The 23,312-nt window shown below is 42.4% G+C and overlaps 1 protein-coding gene across 1 annotated transcript in view; it reads right to left on the reverse strand.

The window, feature by feature from the left end:
- The window catches only part of LOC149223160 (conserved oligomeric Golgi complex subunit 2-like), a 149,551-nt gene that overhangs the window by 26,142 nt on the left and 100,097 nt on the right, over nucleotides 1-23,312 (reverse strand). Inside the window, exon 5 of the mRNA XM_089387805.1 lies at nucleotides 1,260-1,364. Coding sequence (XP_089243931.1) covers nucleotides 1,260-1,364 — 105 coding nt within the window. The remainder of the gene's footprint in view (nucleotides 1-1,259; nucleotides 1,365-23,312) is intronic.

Genomic DNA, 23,312 nt, shown 5'->3' on the forward strand with positions numbered 1-23,312 from the left:
CAAATTAGATTTTATACTAAAAAGTTCCCACATCATGCAAACATTTTTCGGAGATTCCGCTAGTTTTTTGTGACAACTTTGCATAATTAACTTTGGAAAGATCTGTACTAAAAGAAAAAAAATGAATGATTTCAAGGGGATTAACATCTAGGTTACCTATAAATGATTATGGAAGTCACCCACACGTATTGCACTCAAAGTCTTTCATGCAGATCATGTTGAGATTTAAGGTGAAACCCTTAATGGGAGAAACTGCAAGAAAACAAAATCTGCATCATAGAATCCTACTTGCATTTTTATCTGCTTTCGAAAGCATAGCTATAGGAGCTGCTTTTGCACTCCCACTATGTATCTACATAGATGTAGTTTTTTAGTCCCATGACCTACTTATTGTGGTCATTCATTGGATATTAATAAAACTATCTTATCTAGAGAGCCCTAATTATCAATCAATATTAGGATTGATATATGCATTATTAGATGGTGGAAAGTGATCATCTTTGACCATGTCACCTACTAATCATGATATGTACAAATATAAAATGCAAAGTTACATAAGTGATCATCTTTGATCTAGTCACATATGAAATATTTTTACAAAGAGGTAGATCAAATGAGACATTTAATATACTAAACGACAAAATACAAGGACGATACACATTTGGACTAGACCCACTAGACTAAAATATAGATTCTGTCTGATGGTGCCAAAGCATATAAATTGGCACTCCTAGCCTTTGTAGGCTACGGATTATGCCATGCCGACTCTTTGGCTCTTGGATATGATGATCTCAAGGCTGGAGATTATGCCGTGCCCTTTCTTTGCCCCTTCTGTACGTTGATCTAAATGTACATGTTTGTTGATTTTTAATGAAATATATGCTACATTTTCACCTTGAAAAAAATTGTAAAATATACCACATATGGGGAACAATTAACCAGAACTCATACATTAGAAAACATACAAATTTTTAAAATTACTACTGAAAAATGTGCACACATTGACACACCCATAACCGAAGTAAATGATTGCCATGTTAAAGTTCTCCGTTTATACTACTCTAAATTCATGTATTTCTATAAATCATATTATCTTAAATTTATTTTATTCATTTTATATGCATATACAACCGCAGGCATGTTAGCAAACACACATGCCAGAAAGTAAGCACATACTCAATAAAGGAGGGCAGACCTAGTAAAAATACATAAGAAATATGTCATTCAGATGGAATGTATTTGGTTTCAAAGATTCATACCTTCAAAGGTTGAAGCACGCCAGAGACATATGGTGAATGGCGAACTGGGAGTGGCTTGTTTGTCATTCTATATGTTGCAGTGATTCCCTTGAGTTGTCTCAAAACCTGCAAAACAGAAAGGAATAACACATAAATGCTATCAGTTGGTTCCCATTTTCTAAATTTATACTTATGGGTAGATTACAAATATTTGAATTATAATGAGAACATTGTGGTAGACCAGATAGCAGCAATATCAACCATAGTAAACAGATCCTGTTTGGAAAAACGTCTTATGGCAGTATGCTCTCAGTGCAGGGACAGAAGCCAAATAGCATACAGCAGGAATGGGTAAGCTGTTCTCGTTAGCAACCAATGGCATTAATTGCTAACTTAAGACCTCTCTTTTATTCTCTTCCAACACCGTTTCCTCAACAATTTTGATGAAGAATACCTTCCACTGAACTGGTATATTTGAAGCATTGAGGTATTGCCTAGCACTATGACATTTAGTGCCATGCATCTACTCTTCCCATCTTTAAGCAGTGCATGTAATGGCACAACCCATGAGGAAAGGGCATTCTTCCTCGAGAATCAATTTTAAGAAATAAGAAACTAAAGACATGAAATTAACAGTCCATCAAGATATTATTATTATTTTTCATAAAATAAAAACAAGCATCGCCACCTGTGTGACAGCAAATTTCCTATTCTAATTTCAAACATAATAATGACAATTAAGTGATCTCATGAAAGAATGCATTGACCATAAGAAAATGGTAAGTGCTTTGGCTCTTACCGAGATCTATTTCTAATATAGTAAATGGCAGAGTAGAATGATAATGCAGTCAATGTCCTTGACTAAATTGTTTAGTCAAACCCAAGCTCCAATTTGATTCCATGTAATTTTAATCTTTCTGACTCATGGAGCATCTTCCAGCAGATATGGTAATTGTAAAGACTCAATGGTTGCTTAAACCTTCTACAATGCTCCTTCTATTCCAGCAGTTTATGCGCTAGACAGAGTCAATCTTGAAGAAAGTTATCAATTTACTCTGGGCAGTGATAAGATAAGATAAGATAATTACATTAATGTCCAACAAATGACCACAAAGTAGGTCAGTGGGACTGAACTTTGAAGAGTACAACTAGTATGAATACAATGTGGGACTGCCAGCACAACTCCTAGAAACGTCAAAAATAATACAACGAACAAAACCTACATATATGTATAAAACCGTGATGAAGGTACAGTGATATAAAACACTAACTGAGTTTGTCCAAGACTACAAAGGTGGACAAGCCAACACAAGAACCTATCAAGAGAAGGAGATCAGACAATGGGAACGATAAAGTCAAGGTCTCCTGAGTCTGATGGTCGAGGGCAAGGGGCAAATTGGACACTAGCAGCTAGCTCATTATCACAGTCTTCTAAACCCTCAAGCTGTCTAGCTGCATACTCCTAACATCTGAGGTTGAAGAAGGAAACTTTGAATAGATCTTTGATTGTTCTTCTAGATCTAGGAGGTGGTTTGATGGGTGGGGCGTGCTCAAGTCTAGATTCGTCTAGAGTTGATCTCTCTAATGTTTTGAGAACATGTGGCTCGATGTACCTTCCAACATCTTTGTACCAATCTCAATAATATTGGGTGGTCTCCTAATGGAGGAGGCTGAGGAGAAGCCCAAGGTCTCACCATCCTGTTGTCTAGTGGACTTTGGATTTCGCCCTATCACTTGTTACTTTGATCTAATGGATCAACAAGGAAATATGACGTAATCAGTTAGGTCATCCTAGCGCAAGGCATGGCATGCAGTTGTTGAGCTTTGTGCCGGAAAATCTCTTTGATGAAAAGGACTAAGCAACTTTGATCCTGGTACCGAAAGAAAGTAGAGAGGAAGCCTCTTGAGTCCTTATAGAGGCAGTGACAGTATCCTCTGCTCCCATAGTATAGGGGACACTGAAAAATGAAGTACATCTCTATGTCCAGCTCCTTAAGGTGGCACACTTGGTAGATCCTATCAGATCATGGTATACAATGATCTATCTCTAACTAGAGTCAATGGGAGCTAACTCGAAGCTATCCCAAAGGGATCCTAAGTGAGTGCATCCAATGTCTATGTGTATACAAGGGGTGATGATCATGCCATCACGCAACTCCAAAAATGCTCTAGGTAGAAAGAAATATTCAAGCTCAAGCTTGTCGAGGTTGAGATCTAAGTGAACTAAATGTGCAATCTGTAGATATCTTCTCTAGTAGTCTGCTTATGTGTCTGTCTAGTCAGCAAGAAATGGTGTGGCTCATCAGAGGAGAATCTAAATGGGGGGAAGCACTTTGGGGAAATAGTACTTGTCTAAAGAGGCCAAGATGCCTATGAGAACCAGCCTCATGCTTGGCTTGGGGAAGGATCTAAGGCAAGAAGCCTCCATGGAGAAAAGTGCAACGTAGTGATACCTCTCTCACCCAATGACAGTCTCTGAGAGATAGGTCTCTATGAAGGAAAGAAACCAAGAAAAAAATGACCTCGAGGCAAAAAGGGTGGACACCAAACTTTACCTGAATGATGGGCTATCGAACCATCCGCTTACATCAAATGATGCGTCTATGAAGTAAAGTTTGTACTCTCTCCAATGTAGTCCAGTTTGTCTGCAACAAGCTTCATCCCAAGATCTCAAAGCCACGGAGAATTTTGATTCTGATAATCGCGTCCATGAGATAGAGTTTGGCCAAGATGTCCTGAAACTGTCCCTGGAAGCATTGTTACTTCTAGGTAACTATAATTTGTGGCAATCTCAGTCCCTTAGCAATAAAAGTGTGAATATGTAAGACAACGCTTTGATGCATTCAAGATCAAAAACTTAGTTTTAGCTAAGTTGACCGTCAACTGTCGAAGATCACAAAAATTGGCTAGTGTGTCAATTTGTCTCTATGATCCCTCAAGAGTAGAGGCCAACAAGACCAAGTCATCAATAAATAGGAGTAGAGATATCAACACATGATGTAGAAGACAACCATCGCCTTCCTGGATATTCTGTTGATCTGGTGTAGCATCGGATGTGGTCTAGCCATGAAAATTGGTGGAGAGGCTAAAGCACATGAGATCTCCAATGCCCAGGAATGGTTTGGGCAGATTCTAAACAGTTTGGGAGATATTAAAATAATTAATATTTTTAATGGAGTCCTTAACTCTAAACTTAGGAAAAATAAAATATTAATGTGAATTAATATAAAATTGTGTTAGAAGGGTCCAAAAGTCATGGACCAAGCCAGAGTTAATCCTAGCCATTGATTAAGAACTTAATCTCGGTCGTTGAATTGTCAACGAGAAAAGTATAAGAGGAGGCTTGAGGGTCACTTGGAAAACACACCGAGTTAATCAAGAATTCGATTTTCTGGGGCAGGGCTTGCTAAGCAAATCGAAGGAGTGATCAGAATTGCAGCTGACGAGCAGTGAATACAGAATCAGAGAAGCAGACCAGGAGCATCAACGCAGAAGCTGGGAGTGAGGGATGCAGAGCCAGCTAGAGGCCACACAGAGCCAGTCAGGGCCCACGCAGAGGCAATCAGGGGATGCGCAGTGCCAGAGAGAGCCAGCGTGGGTGACACAGAGGCTCTAGAGGCTGACACAGGGCGAGTTGGGGTGACACTGGGCCAGAGAGGTTGACGCAGTCCCTAGAGGCAAACGCTAGAGATTTCATGGGGCAGATTGGAGCTGAGAGCTGTGGGATTGTTCATCCGGGGTTTTAGCTAGAATATCTATCTTCGATTGAGAGGTACTACTGCCGAGATCATTCTCTATTGGGTGAGTCGGTTTGGCACCCAGATTGTATTCTGAAACTGCTTAATAATAAAACCCTCAGATAGCTGCACTGGTTTTCCCGCATTGGGTTTTTCTGGGGACATTGGTCCAAAAATAAAGGTGTCACTTGTGTGCTTTTTTTCCTTCAGTTGATGATCTGTAATGTGTTGAGCATGTACTTGTATTTATTTTCAGTATTTACATGGTAAATAACTTGTTAATTAAACAGAACAAGTAGGCAGAAATAAATCAGAAAGTACATGAAGGATTTCTAACAGTTAGACTTAGAAATTCCAACATGGTATCAAAGTGTGGTTGCAGATCACAGGAGAACTGAGGGCATCAGCCGAGTAGAGCAACAGCAGCAGAAACAGTTGTCCCAAGTGACAGAAGTTGTTCCTAGCAGAAAAGCAGCAAGGAAGGGGTGACGCAGTGCCTACATCATCAAGTTTGAGCCAGGAGAAGGATCAGCGCAGTGGCAGAAAGGAGCAGACCTGACCTACGCAGTTCCCGGTCATCTTTCTCAGTCAAGAAGGATTGACGCCTGTGGCCAGGAGGTGCGGATTTTGCTAGTGTCGAGATTGTGCAGAGTCTAGAAGCTCTAACCTTCAGTTTGATGGGGCATAAGAGGCTGTGGGTAAGTTGCGGAGTGAAGCTAGTGGGGTACTGTGGTCAGAACAATACCTAACAGGGCAAGACCAAGGAGTAGGGAGTTGTTGTTGAGGATTTCTACCCAAGAAATTTGGATCAGTGGTGCAGTTGCACTAACGATCAGAGTGGGGGCATCTCGACATTGGCAGAGGGGTTTCCAGGAGGGAAATCGAGGCTTAGAGGGAGTCACACTGAGAACTTCCAGAAGGGAAGTAGAGGAGCAGCGAAATGGCAGTGAACGGGGTAAGAGACCAGGACAGACTGGACAGAGCCTCAAACTTCATAGTCTAGAAGGCCAGAATCTTGTCCATTCTAGACAGGAATCATCTCAAGCACTTCGCCTTGAAGACGATAGCGATCCCAATTGACCCGGTTGAGAATGACAAGTACAAGGAGGCAATGGTGAGGGCCAAGAGCATCATCCTTGACGGGCTCAAGGACCATGCAGTACAACATATTGTTGAAAAGGAAACAGCAAATGTGATGTGGGAGGCCCTGACGAAATTGAATCAGCATACTTTCGTGCAGAGGAAGATGCTACTAGAAAATCAGATGCGGTCATACCAGATGCAGAAGGGAGAACAGATCGACACCTTCCTCAGTCGATTGAAGGAGATCCGAGATCAACTGACTTCCATAGGGGCCACGCCAAATCAAGAATTGATGGTGAGGACAGTCGTGAACGCAGTCTCAGAAAACTGGGAGGTGTTTGTCCAGAGCATATTGGGCAGGTCGACCCTTCCAGATTGGGAGGAACTGTGGGCAGCTCTTTGCCAAGAAGAGATCAGAATCAAGAAGGAGGAAGAGGAGGATGTTGCCCTAGCATCTGAGGGAAAGCAAGAGAAACAGAAGAAGAAGGACCTCTCCAAGGTCAAATGCTTCCACTATGGGGAACTGGGTCACTATGTGAGCCAGTGTCCAAGGAAGAAGAGCAAGGGAGAGGCTTCCGAGACCAAGGCTGCGCTAGCAAGGGCGGAGAAGGAAGTGGAGACAGATGATGACTGTGCCATGAGTGCTCACACGCCACTTAAGAGGAAGTGGGAAGACATCGAGCTATAGTCAGATGAACTATAGGCGATGAGGGGCAGGATCCTCGAGATACCCACCCTCTTGGATTATACCTTGCCACAGGAGCCCTGAAGAGGAGTAGCAGTACTGGCGGATGTCAGTAGAGACAAATGCGAATGGAGCGACAGAGGGAGCTACAGTGCAGGAGTCCTAGGACAGCGTGAGGCAGCAATGTGAGGTGCATGGAGTTGTTGCAACAGCGCAGAGGTCAGAGAGGGAGCACTTGTCAGCGACAGAAGGAGTTTCAGCATTGTGGGTGTCTCTAACCTGACGGAGATGTCAAAGTTGGGAGATCAGTTACTTACTTCTCAGTAATTGAGTTACAGTGCAGCAGTTAGCAGTGGCAGTACTATGGGCAGCACAATGCAACATGATGAGAGAGGTTTCCGTACAGATGCAGCAATGGCAGTGGCAGGGCCATGGGTAGCAGTACATGATGCAGCAGTACAGAGGATGTTGGGCAGCAGGCCTAGCATCAGCACCAGGACCGATGCCAAATGATCAGGGTGATGCTCAGTGAAGAGTATTACTAGAGCACAATCCTCGCTAAGAGGGAGTGTTGATTTGGGGTAGCATCGGATGTGCTCTAGCCACGAAAATTGGTGGAGAGGCTAAAGCACATGAGATCTCCAATACCCATAAATGGTTTGCGCAGATTCTAAACAGTTTGGGAGATATTAAAATAATTAATATTTTTAATGGAGTCCCTAAGTCTAAACTTAGGGAAAATAAAATATTAATGTGAATTAATATAAACTTGTGTTAGAAGGGTCCAAAAGTCATGGATCAAGCCAGAGTTAATCTTAGCCGTTGATTAGGGACTTAATCTCGGTCGTTGAATTGTCAAATGAGAAAAGTATAAGAGGAGGCTTAAGGGTCACTTGGAAAACACACCAAGTTGATCAAGAATTTGATTTTCTAGGGCAGGGCTTGCTGAGGAAATCGAAGGAGTGATCAGAGTTGCAACTGGGGATAGTGAATACAAAAGCAAAGAGGCAGAGAGGGTGGCAGGAGCATCAGCGCAGAAGCCGGGAATGAGGGACGCAGAGCCAGCTAGAGGCCACGCAGAGCCAGTTAGGGCCCACGCAGAGGCAGCCAGGAGCTGCGCAGTGCCAGAGAGAGCCAGCGTGGGTGACGCAAAGGCTCTAGAGGTTGACGCAGTGCCTCCAGAGGCTGCACAGGGAAAGTTGGGGTGACATTGGGCCAGAGAGGCTGACACAGTCCCTAGAGGTAGGCGCTGGAGATTTCGTGGGGCAGATTAGAGCTGAGAGTTGCGGGACTGTTCATCCGGGGTTTTAGCTGGAGTGTTGATGCTACAACATCAACACTCCCTCTGACTAAGGGAAGCATTCTCAACTAATCTAAGCTTGTCCCTGAAGTACACAAACTTCACCCTGTGGCAGAGCCTTTGTGAGAATGTCAACATCCTGCTCATTTGGAGAAAAATACATTCGAGCCTCACTGCTTCCTTCTATACCATATCCCAGATGTGGTGGTAACATGTTTGTAATCACGGTCGTCTCATGCACTTGATCAAACAATCTTGCGAGTAGCTTCCGAAGCCACACTGCTTCACAACTCGCCAAACTAGTTGCAAAATACTCGACCTCTGCAGTGGTGAGTGCAACAGATGTCTACTTCCTACACAAGCAAATTCCAATCTAAATCATCATCCTGATGTACTCTTCCCATCTTCAACACTCTCTGCCCAATCTGAATCTGCATATCCCTACAGCTATACTTCTCACTTCACATCTAATTGTACCATGTCAGTACCTCAACACATGTTGTGCCACAACTACTTTCCGGCCACCCTGACTGGGTGCTCCTTTTGACACTGAAACAAATCTTGTTGTGGCAATCATGGCTTCTCCCTCTGCCATGGAAGCAAATCCTTCTGCCATTATTGCTTCCTCTATCACACGAGTTATTTTGCTTCTATGAGAAATAAGTCATCTAATAGCAAGATCCACCATGACTCATCAGATAATCACCATGCCTGAGGTTCGTACAAAGCCTTCTTTAGACTGCAAACATTAGATTCCCTCTCTTGTACCTCAAAGCCCTGAGGTAGATCTATGTACACTTCTTCCTCAATTACTCCAATGAGGAAAACGGTCTCCACATCCACCTGATGTAATTTCCCACCCATAATAGAAGCAACATAAATGGCAGTTCTAATAGAAGTGTAGCTGACAACCGGAGCAAATCCCTCTTCATAGTCCTCTCCCTCTTCCTGGGGGAATCCTCACTTTGTATTTCTCTATGTTGCCATCTACCGCATACTTCATCTTCTAGATCCACATGGAAGTCACTACTGACTTCTTTCCGGCACAATTTTATCCATCATGGCATCCTTCAAACTTGATGGCTTGCCTGCTCCCTTTGAACTAGGAGCTGCTCTTCGGGTCATCAAGCACGATGTCAAATCAATTTCTCCCTCTAAAACACATAACATTGATCCTGGTAGAATCCTCTTGCCACAAACTTTGCTTTGTTCTTCCAATGCTTCCATTTGCTGCCAGATCCTTGTCAGCCTTCACGATGTACCTGCAAACCTCACTAGGAGATCATGGAAGAAACGATTATAACCCAGCGAAAGAAACAAAAAAAACAAGAGGATAACCAAAATTAAATTAATAATAATAATAATCAAGAAATAACGATATGAAGTACTTATCTTTTGAGGTTTGAAGGAAATTTGTCAGCTCCCTCTGGATCCTTGCTTTCTTTGAAGAAATCATAGAAATCCATACGCAAACTTAGCATCTTTGTCCTCATCATCAGCATTTTGCTTTGATTTCCTTCCTTGCATGAGCTAGGGTTTCCTCTTTCAACGGAAACATCGATCTAGGTCTAGCTCTAGGGTTTTATCCACAAACCCTAGGGCTTTCTCATCCAAGCCTTCAAACACTAGGACTTCCAAATACAAACTATGTCACGTGCTAATTGAAATTTGTTGCTTTATAGGTGAAGAATGCATTCTCCTCTAGCTCAATTTGCTCTAGCAACAGCATGTTAAGTTATGGTATGTTCTATGCTTATAACAATTTACTTCTTTTTCTTATTATATTCCACCGATTAGCAATCACGTGTACATAAAGTAAAGTGCAAATAGAACATTAAACGATCGACAGAAAACAAGCCAAGACAAGAGACACAAGATGTGGCGGCTAGCCAGGGACAAACCCCACAATGTGTGGGGAAACCCTTTGATCAAATCTTCTTTTATCTTCAATAATTCAACAGAGAGAAATAGTACAATAAATCTGATTCATATCAGCAGTAGCAAACCCTAGATCAGTAGCATCAGCATTAGCGGCTTCATTATCAAACTAGGGCAGACCATATCTCACAAACCGACAGTCGGATTGACTTCATTCTACCACCAAAAGTTGCGGCTTTCAGAGGAGGTTCAGATGAACCTACAGCGCAGTTCCAAAGAGGAGATCTTCTAGGCCACGCAAGTCAATCTTTGCTTCTGCAATTGCAGCTTCAGTTTCAGCAGTTTCCGGCTTCAAACTAGGGCAGTCGATATCTTGCAAACCGTTCGTCGGATTGACTTCATTCCACCACCAAAAGTTGCGGCTTTCAGAGGCGGTTCAGATGAACCTACAGCGCAGTTCCAAAGAGGAGATCTTCTAGGCCACGCAAGTCAATCTTTACCTCTGCAGTTGCAGCTTCAAATTCAACAGCTTCCGGCTTCACATGTGTGAGAGAGAGAGACCCATTTCAGCGCAGTAGAGAAGAGACTCATATCTGCGCAGTAGAGAGAGAGAGATGTGATGAGATGAGTGAGTCTAAATGAGGAAAAGTCCTCTTATATTTATACACAACGTTGGTGGGTGAATAGATGCGACTGTTGGGCTTCTGAGCCTACATGAGTTGTAGGTCGGCTTGATAATAATTCCATAATCAAAATAAATTCATATCTCCATGAATACTTATCGGAATTGGATGATCTTTATATCAATCCTACACCTCTCGACGAGAGGAATCTAATAAAAATATCATTAGCCATGAATAAGATGACCCACATGAAGTTTTGCCCTGGTTGCCAATTTTAACACAGCAAGACTCAAGTAATGGCACCCTAGCAACATAATCTCAACAGTATCATATATGTAAGTCATCTTCTTGCAAGAAGATAATTTCATGGCCCTGCATACTTCTTGTCCTACAACGCAGCTTTCTTAGTAGTTCACAATCTAACATTAATTTCTTCAAGCCTTGTTTCATTGAACTAGAGATTTGCAACAGCTCCAAAAGAAACTTTGATACAAGGTTAAAATAATCAAAATATCCATCTACCATGGCACCATATCTCAGCCAACAATATATACAAACATGAGCATCATTCTTGAAACAAGTTTCAAATTTGTCCTGGAGGTTATCCAATGAGCCTTTGTCTAGGATTAATTTTGGCTCCTGCTACTAGTGTTCTATTCATATTATCAGTCATTCAAGGATGCTTAAATTCGATCAAATTTCAATATTAGTCAAATGTATCGGGATCAATGATAGACTTTGTAAGGCTTGTACTTTGCCTCTTTAAGGAAACAATGCCTTCCAATTATCATGAAAGTATGCTTCATAAAATTACTTCAGCAAAGAGAGAATATAGTATTTCAATATTTTTAAATCTTCCAGGAGAACTTGCTTAATCAACTGGTCCTTAATAAATGTGTAAACAACAACCTTCATATGGAGATAAACATACCTTGTTTGAATTTAAACTTGCTAAAGCCTTACTTCTTTAAACAATGATAAGAGTAGATGATAACCTCTTCAAACCAAAGTTTTCTTATTGGCAACTTAAGTCCACCATTATTGGCCTTCTGAGGCATTTCGGTCCTAAATTGACAAAAGGGTTTGAGGCCTCTAGTTCTGCAACCTAGTCTGCCCAGATTTTTGGCCTTGACCAATCTACACTAAGGCCTTTTGGCCCCCTGTCACAAGCCTGAGGCCTCTCAGCCTCCGTCTGAGGTTCTACAGCCTCTTTCTTGAGGTTTTGCGACCTCTTTCCTAACAACTTCGGACCACTTCTCTAGTTGCAGCCTAATCCAGTTAACTTCGGCCTTCCTTTTAGTAATCTCGGTCAGGTCTCTAATTCTGATTCAGCCTTGGCTCAAACCTTCTCTTGGCTTTCTCTTTGACCTCATCTAGTTGTAGCCCTTGCTTATCTCTTCTCTTAGGGCTTCTCTTTAACAACCTTTGCTATGAAATCATGTTGATTTTTTAGGATCTTCTGGCCTGATAATTACTTCCAATAATTTCTTCATTAATTTATCATGTATCACATTCATCATTAAGCAATTATACATAGAAAATATTCAACGGTAAAACAATAATGACGGTAGGAGCATGAAGGAACAACCAAACACAAGAGACACAAAATTTATCCTGGGAAAACCCTAACCATGGAAAAACCCAACAACCTTTTCTTAAAGAAATTATCCAATTCAACAAGAGATACAATCAAATATCTATAAAACAACACGGAACTTCCTAGGGCTAGACCGGCCCTTCATCCATGAACAATAGTTCCCAAAAATGGATACAAGGTTTACTTCCAGGGTTTCCTTCCAACTAGGCCTCCTTCAATCAGAAATTGGGTCTTCCAATCTACCTCAGAATAAACACAAACTCTTCCTACAGATTCATCCTTTATTCTACCTCATATTCTTCCTTCTTTTGGCCTCATATTTATCCTCCTTTCTTTCTCAAATTCGTCCTTCTTCTATCTCAAAAGTCCTCTTTTCCACGTGTGAATAGAAACAATGGAGGATGAAGATGATCTAAATTCATGCCAAGAGGTGGAAGTCGAGTTTCCTTTATAGTGAATCGTTGAGCCCAAATAGGTGTGACTAAGGGGGCAGGATGACTTGAACTTGTGGAGGAGCAAACTTGTATTTTGGAGGAAAAATAATTTCAATTTTGAATTTTAAATATTTTTCTTTGCATTTCCTTTTCAAGGTATGTTACCCACCACCTTGTGGGTGATATCCCCAAGAGAAATTTTTCTCCATGATGAGCCTCTGCGGGCAGCCAGCAGCCCCTTCATGCCTCCTACTAGCTCGTTGTGCCATTTCTTTGCCACCTGAGCCAGCCATGTGGTCCCTCACCCACTTCTATTGATCGTATGTCTGAAGGTGGGCCTCCCGAATCTAAAGGAATGTCTTGTCATTTAGTAATTGAGTATTGGGTTTACTTATCATGGCTACTTCTAGGTATGGATTGATGGGGGGATTTGGCAGAAAGAGTGGGCTTAGTTTGTGCTCCTGTCCCCTTGATCTCTTTTGGTTTTTATTATTGGATCTTAGTCCCGTGGGATCTCCTTTATTGACCATTTGGTTATAGAGTGGTACTACTTGGGAAACTCCAATTTTGGGTGCGTGGTCCCACTCCTTTATCCACACATATCACTCCCTTTCCACTCACTATACCCCCATTCATCTTTTTCCCACCTGGGTCCACATAGGGCTAGCCTCCCTATCCCCTTGCCCCCACCTTGGGTCAAGCCTAGAATGATGCCCCGGAGGTTGAAACAATTAAAAGAAAAAGTGAAAAGCATAAATGGACACATTTAACAAGAAATAGTACCACAAAATGCAAAAGATGGTCGAGATAAAAATAATTAGCACATGGGAAAAAGCCGACACATGAGCTCTACCCCATCCATGGCCATCACCCTGGTTCCATAGGCCCTAGATGAGCCTCCTCTATCATTCAGGAACCCATGATTGTCCCAACCCCTGGCGGGCAATGAACTGCCCTACCTCAAGGGGGTAATCACTGCTATATTATACACATCATGCTCTTGTCCTTTAAGCCCCGAGAAGTTGATTAAAGAAAATTCATAAAAGGAAAAAGGCATATAAATAAGGGTGGAAAAATCAAGGTCGGGGCACCTCATGTTCCACAACTGCTCCCTCATATACATTATATAGCCAGGTGTAGGTTTCCCCTTATCTAGCTACCCCTATGCCCCATTATGTGGCCCAAGGTTGGCCCCCTCATTCCCTATTCCATCTCACCTATTGTCACTTGCCACCCCCATTAGAAGGATGTACCTTGGACATACTATCCCTTCTAAGAACTAAAACCACCTAATAAGGTCCTTGGCTAAAACCATACTATCCCCCTTTGGATTTTCGAGACACTAGCACATGCCAAAGCCCACTACAGAAGGGCAAGCCATTATTGAAATGCCCACTTTGTTATCCATGATTTGTAAGCTCCTTTACCCGATCATTTTAATGACTGATTGTACTGAAAGCCTAGGGGACGCATTGGATCTTATATAGGATTCCACGTGGTTTCCATTTGGGTTTGGTTTCCCTATATGGGATCCTGACCCCTAGAGGTCCACATTGACACATGTAGGGTGTGCATAGAGAGCCATGGGCCTCCACAACAACTAACAACACTCCACAGAGATCTTCGTGGATGTTCAGAGACTACTAGCGATCCTGTTAAAATTGGCAACCAGGGCCAAACTCCATGTCGGTCATATTATTCATGGAAGCCGATATTTTTCTTGGATTCCTCTCGTCGAGAGGTGTAGGATTGATCTAAAGATCATCCGATTCTCACATGTATTCATGGAGATATGAATTTATTTGTGTTATGTGAGAATTCGTCAAGGTCGGCCAACAACCAAATTACCCCCTCTTGTCCTCAACATTTCACCATAAATAGGAGAGGTCTTCAAGTCATTTCACACTCATCTCTTGTCATCTCACTCTCCACTTGTTTGGGTTCTTGGTCGAAGGAGAGGTTTAAAGGAGATGCCTTCTACACAGCCCTAAAGAAGGAGTCTTGGACGTGCCCTAGCCGCAGTCAAGAAGGGCAGTAGTGTAAGCCCTCAACGCAGCCAAGAAAAGGGTATCTAGTCTAAGGGAGCTTCAATGCAATCTAAGGAGTCCTAGAGGGAGCCCTAGCCGCAGTAAAAGAGATCTTCACACAGCTGAAGGTAAAATGGTCCCAATAAGTTGTCTCTTATGCCCTAGCCGCAGGTCATGAAGGGACCCTAATTTTCTGTCTCTAGAAACCCTCAAACGCAACAAGAAGAGAGCCTTGATCTGGTGTCTATGCAACGCCTAATCTGCAATCTTCAAAGGTCTTTATACGTATCGTAAAAAAGACCCTAGGAGAAGGATTTTATACGTTGGAAGAAAAATGAGGAGATCTGGCCGTAGGCAAAAGGGAGATGTCCTACATTGCCATAAGGAAGCCCTCAAACATCTAAACTCAGGGCTAAAGGGAGTTGCCCTCTTTGTTGTTCTCAACAAGAACAAGGCACAGCCATAAGCCCTAATTGCTGCCAAGAAGAGGCGACCTCAATCCGCAATGAAGAGTGATTCAAGAAACCCTTATTCGTTGTAATAAGGTATCTCAAACACGTTGTCTTAGTCTTTGATCTTAAATGGACAATGGAAGAGGTTAGTTTGAATGTAGCTTTGAATAGACAGCGGCAGCACTATCTTTGGATGTAATCACAAGAAATATAAGGGATAGCAGAGTTCTGTCAAGGACTAATATCAGTCAACAGAAGCTTGGATTCATCTTTGATCTCATACAGTGATAAGGTCGGATAAACTATTGTGGAATGTTGGGTAATGAAGCATCTTGTCTCACAATCAACAAGTTCGGATGGCTTGTATTGGGAGGACAAGTATTTCGACATGTGGGAACTCGGATTACTGTGATCAGAATTTCGATGCTGCTACAGAGGTCACATTTTGGTGACACCTGTTTGAAAGGGATGACAGCAGAGTCAAGTTCTTATGATGCTTGGAGGCTGGTTGATAAAGGACTGGAGGCCTATCTTGTTGCTAGGCTAGGTTGCAGGCCATAGCCAGCAACAAGGCTATTCTCAGGATTGCCTATAAGATGGACAGAGCTACTAATCATGGGCTCATTGAGGATTAGACAGCTAGCTAGGTGCAGCATGGTGATGAGGTGTAGCATGGTGATGAGCTGCAGCACGATGACAGATGCAGCATGATGGATGCAGTATGATGAGTGCAGCACATTGTAATGAAGTGCGGCACAGTGATGGGTGCAACACAGTGATGGGTACAGCATGGTGATGGAATCACCAGTGTTCAGATCTGCTATCTCATGTGTCATCTTCCTAGAGAAGATCTCTGCTCTTATTTTGTCAAGTCAAAAATGTTGACTTCTGATGTATATGTACTATCTCTCTCTGTTGAACTATTGAAGAACATAAGAAGAATTGATCAATGGTTTCCCCACATTAGGGTTTGTCCCTGGCTAGCGCCACACCTTGTGTCCTCTTGTCTTGGCTTGTCTTCTGCGATTTATGTTTATGTTCTATCTGCATTTTACTATCATGCTAAATGTGATTGCTAATCTGGAATTGATATTGAGCTAATATGGAAAATTGAAGTAAATTTGCTCTCAGCATAGAACATACCTAAAATTAACATGGTATCAGAGTTGAGGCAAAGACAAAGCCCAAGCAAGGGTGGAAAAACAATCACCGAAGACAGTTGGACAAGGTAAAAGGCTCAATGGGTTCCTCATCCCTCTTCCCGACTGAAGTCAAGCTCCGTAAAAGGTCTGTCATGGATGGAAGATGTCTCTGAATCTGACATTGGAAGAGCAAGAAGTGTTGGATTACGTTAAGGGTAAAATCCTTGAGCCTCCATCAAATGCACCAACTACTACAAAACTCAAGTACACTAAGGGTGGAAGGAAAGGCAGATGCGTTGTGTGCAATAAGTTTGGCCATTATGCAAAGGAGTGTCCAAATAGAAGGGACACATCACTTGATGATGATAACAATCATTCCAGGGGCATCTTCAATGATCTAAGGAATGTAGGTCATCAAAGAAATGCCCGACTCTTCAAAAAAAACAAGGAGCTCTAGGTATGAAGAATCAAATGTTGTTTTTGACAAGCCAAAGGAGTATTATCTTATATTGGCCCTCTCCACTACTTCTCCTCCAGACTCTTTGGGAATCTGACTTATTGATAGTAGTGTTTCAAGGCACTTCATCGGATAGAAGGAAGCTCTCTCTAATCTAATAGAGAAGGAAACAATCATGAAGATTATACTTGGAGTCAATGCCACCTATCCCGGAAAGGATGTAGGGAATGTTACCCTTCAATTGAATAAGGGTAACACGATTCATTTACAAGAAGTTCTGATCTCAAGAAGAACTTGGTGTCCATTTCAACAATGGAAGTCAAAGGTTACAAGGTGGCATTCATTGATGGAAAGGTATGTGTTTGGAACAGGAATCTTAAAGATGTTTTTGAGTTCAGGGGTGGCAATTCGTATCAAGTTGCAGGAAGTCCATTAGGGACCATGTCATGTGACACATCTCTTTTATGGCACCAGAGGTTTGCCCATCTTCATTATAAGGTCCTACCCAATGTGAGTCGGATGGTGAAAGGGATGCCTAAATTCAAGAAGAGCATGAAGGTACATGTCAGATATGTACCGAAGGAAAGCAATAGCAAGACCATAGATGTGGAACAACCTGAGGAGTTTGATATTCATGATCAGGAATCTCATGTATACAGGTGAAGGAAAGCTCTCTATGATTTAAAACAAGCACCCTGAGCTTGGTATGAGAGGATTGGCAGTTATCTGATGAAGCTGAGATTCACTAGGAGTGAAGCAAATCCAAACCATTGCTTTAAGGTTGTGGATGATAGACCTCTCATACTGGTACCTTATGTGGACGATCTCTTTCTGGCAGGTATAGACCCTCTCATTTACAAAAGTAAGAGGGAGTTGCATTCCAGATTTGGAATGGTGAACTGCAAGCCCGTGACTACCTCAATGAAGCCTAACTTTAAGAAGTTATCCAGTAGTGATGCCGGACCTGATTTGGGAAATGCCTCTGAGTTCCATAAACTCATACTAGCATTGATGTTCTTGGTGAACTCCTGTCCGGATATATGTTTTGCAGTTAGCATGTTGAGCTCATATATGGTTGAGCCTCACTGGATTGGTGCCAAGAATCATTTGAGATATCTTCAGGGCACAATCACACATGGACAGAGATACACTGCTGGAGCTATGAGACTGCATTGTTATTCTAATGCTGATTATGCAAGCAGTATGGAGGATCACAAGAGCACTTATGGTTGTTGGTTCTCTTTGGGTTTTGCTTCGATATCTTGGATGAGCAGGAAGCAGAAGTCAGTTGCTTTGAGCACCGAAGACGCCACAAACATAGCAGTGAGTATGGCCTCCTGTGAAGCTGACTAGTTGTGGAAGCTCTTCACTGAGCTGTTTGGACATGTGTTGGATACCACCGTGATCTTTTGTGACAACCAAAGTGGGATTCGATTGTTGAGGAATCCCATGTTCTATGATCGCTCCAAGCATATAGACATCAGGTACCATTTTATCTGGGACATGGTACAACGGGAAGCAAGTAGGCTCCATCACTCTGGGACTGATGTGCAGGTTGTCGATATTTAGATGAAGCCCCTGGGAAAGGTCAAATTCTTGACTTTCCGAGAACAACTAGGAGTCATGGAGAGACTCTCTCCTGAAGATCCAGTATAATATGGACATTGAGCTCTGGGAGCTTTGGGGGGCTTGGGCGTACTTCTTGGAGCGATGAGCAACCATAGGGTGAGTGGTTCAGCCTTCCCCTAGTGGTCTGCTACAGTGTTGCGGGGGAGCGCCCCCCCCCCCCTCGAACCCGCTCCCGAAGCGCGCTCCGGGCCGGAGCGGCTCGGGAGCGGGTCGGGAGCGCACTCCCAAAATCGCTCCCGGACGGGAGCGATTTTCGGGAGCGCGCTCCCTTAAAAAAATTTACGCTCCCTGCTCTGATAGGGAGCGTTTCAGGGAGCGATCGCTCCCGAGCTCCCGGAGCGCTTTTTAATGCCCGGGAGCGATCGCTCCCTGATCGCTCCCGGGCATTAAAAAACGCTCCGGGAGCGATTTTTAACCAGCCGGGAGCAGTTCGGCGGAAAAAAATTCCGCCGGACCCGAAAAATCAAAAAAATTTAACTAATTTTTTTTTGTTTATAAGCCCAATGGGCCAAAAAAAACTCATTTCAACTTCATTGAGCTTGAGATTGAGAGCTGAGCAAGAGCAAAGGAGCAAGGAGCAAGAGCTGAGGAGCAAGGAGCCAGAGCTGAGGAGCGAGGAGCAAGTGCCAAGGAGCGAGGAGGAAGCTTGCAGAGGTAAGTAACTTAATCATTTAGTTAGTTTAGCTAGTTAGGTAGTTAATTTGGTTAGTTTCATTTACCTGTTTGAGTTTAAAGATCATTAATTTAAATTAAATTAATAAATTAAATGAATTAATCCCAATAAACTAAATTAATTTGCAGATTCAAGACTCAAACCCTATAAACATCAAACACGATGGACCTGAGGATTTTTAGTGGCATTTTCCTCTTCCTGGTCCCCTTTCTGGTTATTATGGTGGCGGAGAGTAGGAAACGGAGGGGGCCTGAAACTGAAGAGGTGGATGAAGAAGCCGGAGGAAGTCAAATGGGTGAAAACCCCAGTGAGGAGGATGTGGAGGAGGGTGAACATGAGGGTCAAAAAACTAAACAAGACCAAACTCCATTGTGGAAATATGTTCACAGGGCTGAAACAGGGAGAGGGGGTGGAACCACTAAATTTCATTGCCCCCATTGCAACACTGACTACACAGGCTCATACACCCGTGCTAGAAGACACCTCTGCGGGAAAAGGCCATGGGATGGAGAGAAACAAATAGGAATCAAAACTTGTGACAAGGTGTCAACAGCGAATAGAGCCAAATACATAAAGGAAGAGGAGGACGCCCAATACAGAGCAAAAAGATCAAGGGGTTTCTTTGAACCAAGCTCACAAAGAACTCCTTCAGCATCCTCCCAAGGCAGTGGATATGGACATGGAGGCACAGGGTCATCATCTTTACGCCGTAGAACCATATCAGATTTCCTTGATGAGGGGTGTAGGAATGATGTGGATTCAAAAGTTTACAGGTTCCTCTATGCATGTGGGATACCATTCAATGTTCTACGCTCACCTTATTGGCACGAAATGGTTTCTGCCATAAATGATGCCCCTAAAGGATACAAGAACCCTGGGTATGACAAGGCAAGAACTGTTGGCCTTGATCATGAAAAAGCAAAAATATCACATTCTTTGAATAAAATGACAAGTTCTTGGACTGACAATGGGGTGTCCATTGTATCTGATGGATGGACAAATGTAAAAGGCAAGCCATTGATAAGTGTTCTTGCCGTGTCTGTTAGTGGTCCCATCTTTCTAGCTGCACATGATTACTCAGACAAGTTCAAGACCGCTATCAACATTGCAGAAGCATTGCTTGAAGCAATTGAGCGTATTGGCCCATACAATGTCATCCAAGTCATCACTGATAATGCTCCTAATTGTAAGGCAGCGGGAGCAATTATTGAGGATAAATACCCGAACATATTTTGGTCTGGATGTTTGGTTCACACATTGAACCTTCTGTTGCATGATATTGTCAAAAACAAAAATGAACAATACCAATGGATTGGTGATTTGTACAAGAAAGGAAAAAAAATGATAAAATTTATTACAAATCATAGCAATACCCATGGCCTTTTCCGCAGTCACTCGAGATTGGAGTTGCTGAAGATTGCGAGGACTAGATTTGGTAGCTATTACCTCACCTTCAGGCGCCTTTTGAAGGTAAGAGAGGCATTAGCTAGCATGGTATCAAGTCCACATTGGCAGGTGTTAAAGGAAAGGGCTACAAATGTAGCTGACATTGCAGGTTTTGAAACGGTGGAGGAGGCCGCTCTTGATGGGCAGTTTTGGACAACTGTGAGACAGGTATTGGATTTCACCAAGCCAATTTATAACATGATTCGGTTTGCAGATACAGACAAACCAGTGATTGGCGAGGTGTATGAGCAAATGGATACCATGTTGGGGGAAATAAAAGACATTGTTCATAACAAAGATCCCGACCTGTACAAACTGATTCACGATTGTGTGTGTGAACGGTGGAATAGGCTTAACCTTCCACTACATTGCTTGGCGTATATCCTTACGCCAAAATACTACTCAGATTCTTGGTTGGGCAAACCTGCAGCAGGGGGTGGTGTTAGGACCAAACCCCATTTAGATCGAGAGGTAACTAGAGGATATCTGGAAGCATTAGAAAAGTTGGTGCCTGACAGGGAGGAATGTGCAGCTGTGCGCCTTGAAATAGGCAGATACTTCACTGGCAGTGGTTTGTATGGTAACTTCCATGCAATGGATGACAAAGATAAATTTGATTCTCTCACATGGTGGGAAACATATGGCGGCCACGGACTTTTGCGAAAATTGGCAATAAAAGTTCTTTCACAGGTTGTAAATTCTTCTTCTGCAGAGAGGTGTTGGAGCACCTACAGTTATATACATAATGTGAAAAGAAACAGGCTCAACGAAAACCGAGCAGAAAGCTTGGTTTATGTGGCACTACAACTTGAGGTTGTTGAGCCATTACTGTGATCGGGCTAATGAAGATCCCACATATAAAATTTGGGACAATCACCCTGAGGACGACAATTTGGAGGATGGCATTGTACATATGGAAGAACTAGAAGAGGAGCTTGTACGGGATGAAGCTGAAGCAGCTGCAGCAGCCATGGCACCTCCACCTCCACCATCCAGTAGCAGTTCTCGGGGCCCGAGTCTTGTTCCATTGCTGTCGCCACCTCCATCGGCACCCTCGCGTGGAGGCTCTAGTTCTGGTCGTCGGTCTGGGCGGGAGACTCCTAGAAGACCACCACGACCTACTTATACTCCTGGAGACTCTCGTGGCAAGGGCCACTTGTAGATTTACAGTTTACTTGTCTTTTTTAGTTTCTATTAGACTTGTCACTTTAGTTTTCATAACTGTTCAGTGTTGAGTTTTGAGTCCTTGACTCTTGACTCTTGACTCTTTCATATCATTATGACATTATGATATTTTTTGTAAACATTATATCACTGTGACAATGAAAATTTGAAGTTTGAAGTTGGGCCTTGGCAATTATAACTCATTGGTAATGATTGTGAATTATGAATATGATGCTTTGTGAAAGACTAGTCACTAAAGTTGTTTCATTTCATCTCATTATTCATGTTTCATTTTATAAATTTTTAACATTTCATATCATGTTAACAGTTAGAAGTTAGGAGTCAGGACTTAGAAATATCTTCGATATTACTTCTTGTAATGGTTAAACTTGGCTTACAAGTACAACTTGTTACTTTGGTGATCAATGATGATAAATGTTATTGAATTTTCAATTCTGAAAGCTTGAAGTTGAAACTTTAATATTGAATTTGATGAATCATGATTTATAAGACTCAATATGTTGCAGTTGTAATATGTATTTTAATTTTACTAAGGTTGATGACGATTATAATTTCTAGATGATTGATGTGATATGGTTCAATGATCAATTTATGTTTTTTTATGTTTTTTATGTCTATTTCATCATTCTACATGTTTTTGTTGACATATATGTATCAAAAATTAAAAAATATAAAAAATATATATATTTTTAAAAAATCGCTCCGGGATTCGCTCCCAAACCGGGAGCTTCTGAAAATGGTCGCTCCCACTCCCGCTTCCGCTCCCGCTCCCAAGTAACATTGGTCTGCTATGTAGGCAGGATGAGTGGTTCATCCTTCTCCTACTGAGACACAGTCATAAGGTGAGTGGTTCAGCGTTCGCCTAGTGATTTGCTGTGTACAGGGTGAGTGGTTCAGCCTTCCCCTGGGATACCCCATGGCGACATCTAGGCAGTATGAGTGGTTCATCCTTCTCCTGTTGAGACATCCTACCCATGCAGTCTGGGACTCATGGGAAGTACCTCTCACCTGGCCAATGAGTAGGGAAATGAAGATAAGGACCATAGTAGTACCGACGGACGTATCCTGTAACTATCATACTCCCTATGCTAGGATGATATTGATATGGGATCAATTGGAACTGACTTCGAGTCAGTAAGAGTGATATACTCACTCTCTTTTGGAAATGATTTCGAATCAGTAAGAGTGGTATGATACACTTTCTTTATTTGGAACTAATTTCGAATCAGTAAGAGTGGTATGAGACACTCTCCTTTATATGGGACTGACTTTGGGTCAGTAGAGGATGGTATGATACATTCTCGATCACTTCTTCTTCTTCATAGTTCAGTAGAGCAGAGCAGAGCAGTAGAGGGCACTAACGGCAGAGGTAGTATGGACTGGCAGATGGAGTTCTCCCTAGTTGAGAGGGAGTGTTAAAATTCGCAACTAGGGCCAAACTCCATGTGGGTCATATTATTCACGGCAGCCAATATTTTTCTTGGATTCCTCTCGTCGAGAGGTGTAGGATTGATCTAAAGATCATCCGATTCTGACATGTATTCGTGGAGATATGAATTTATTTGTGTTATGTGACAATTCGTCAAGGTCGGCCAGCAACCAAATTACTCCCTCTTGTCCTCAATGTTTCACCATAAATAGGAGAGGTCTTCAAGTTATTTCACACTCAGCTCTTGTGATCTCACTCTACACTTGTTTGGGTTCTTGGTGGAAGGAGAGGTGTAAA

This window comes from Pinus tabuliformis, chromosome Q (assembly GCF_031772625.1).
Source record: "Pinus tabuliformis cultivar Carrire ecotype Pingquan chromosome Q, CPIR1, whole genome shotgun sequence".
Classification (NCBI taxonomy): domain Eukaryota; kingdom Viridiplantae; phylum Streptophyta; class Pinopsida; order Pinales; family Pinaceae; genus Pinus; species Pinus tabuliformis.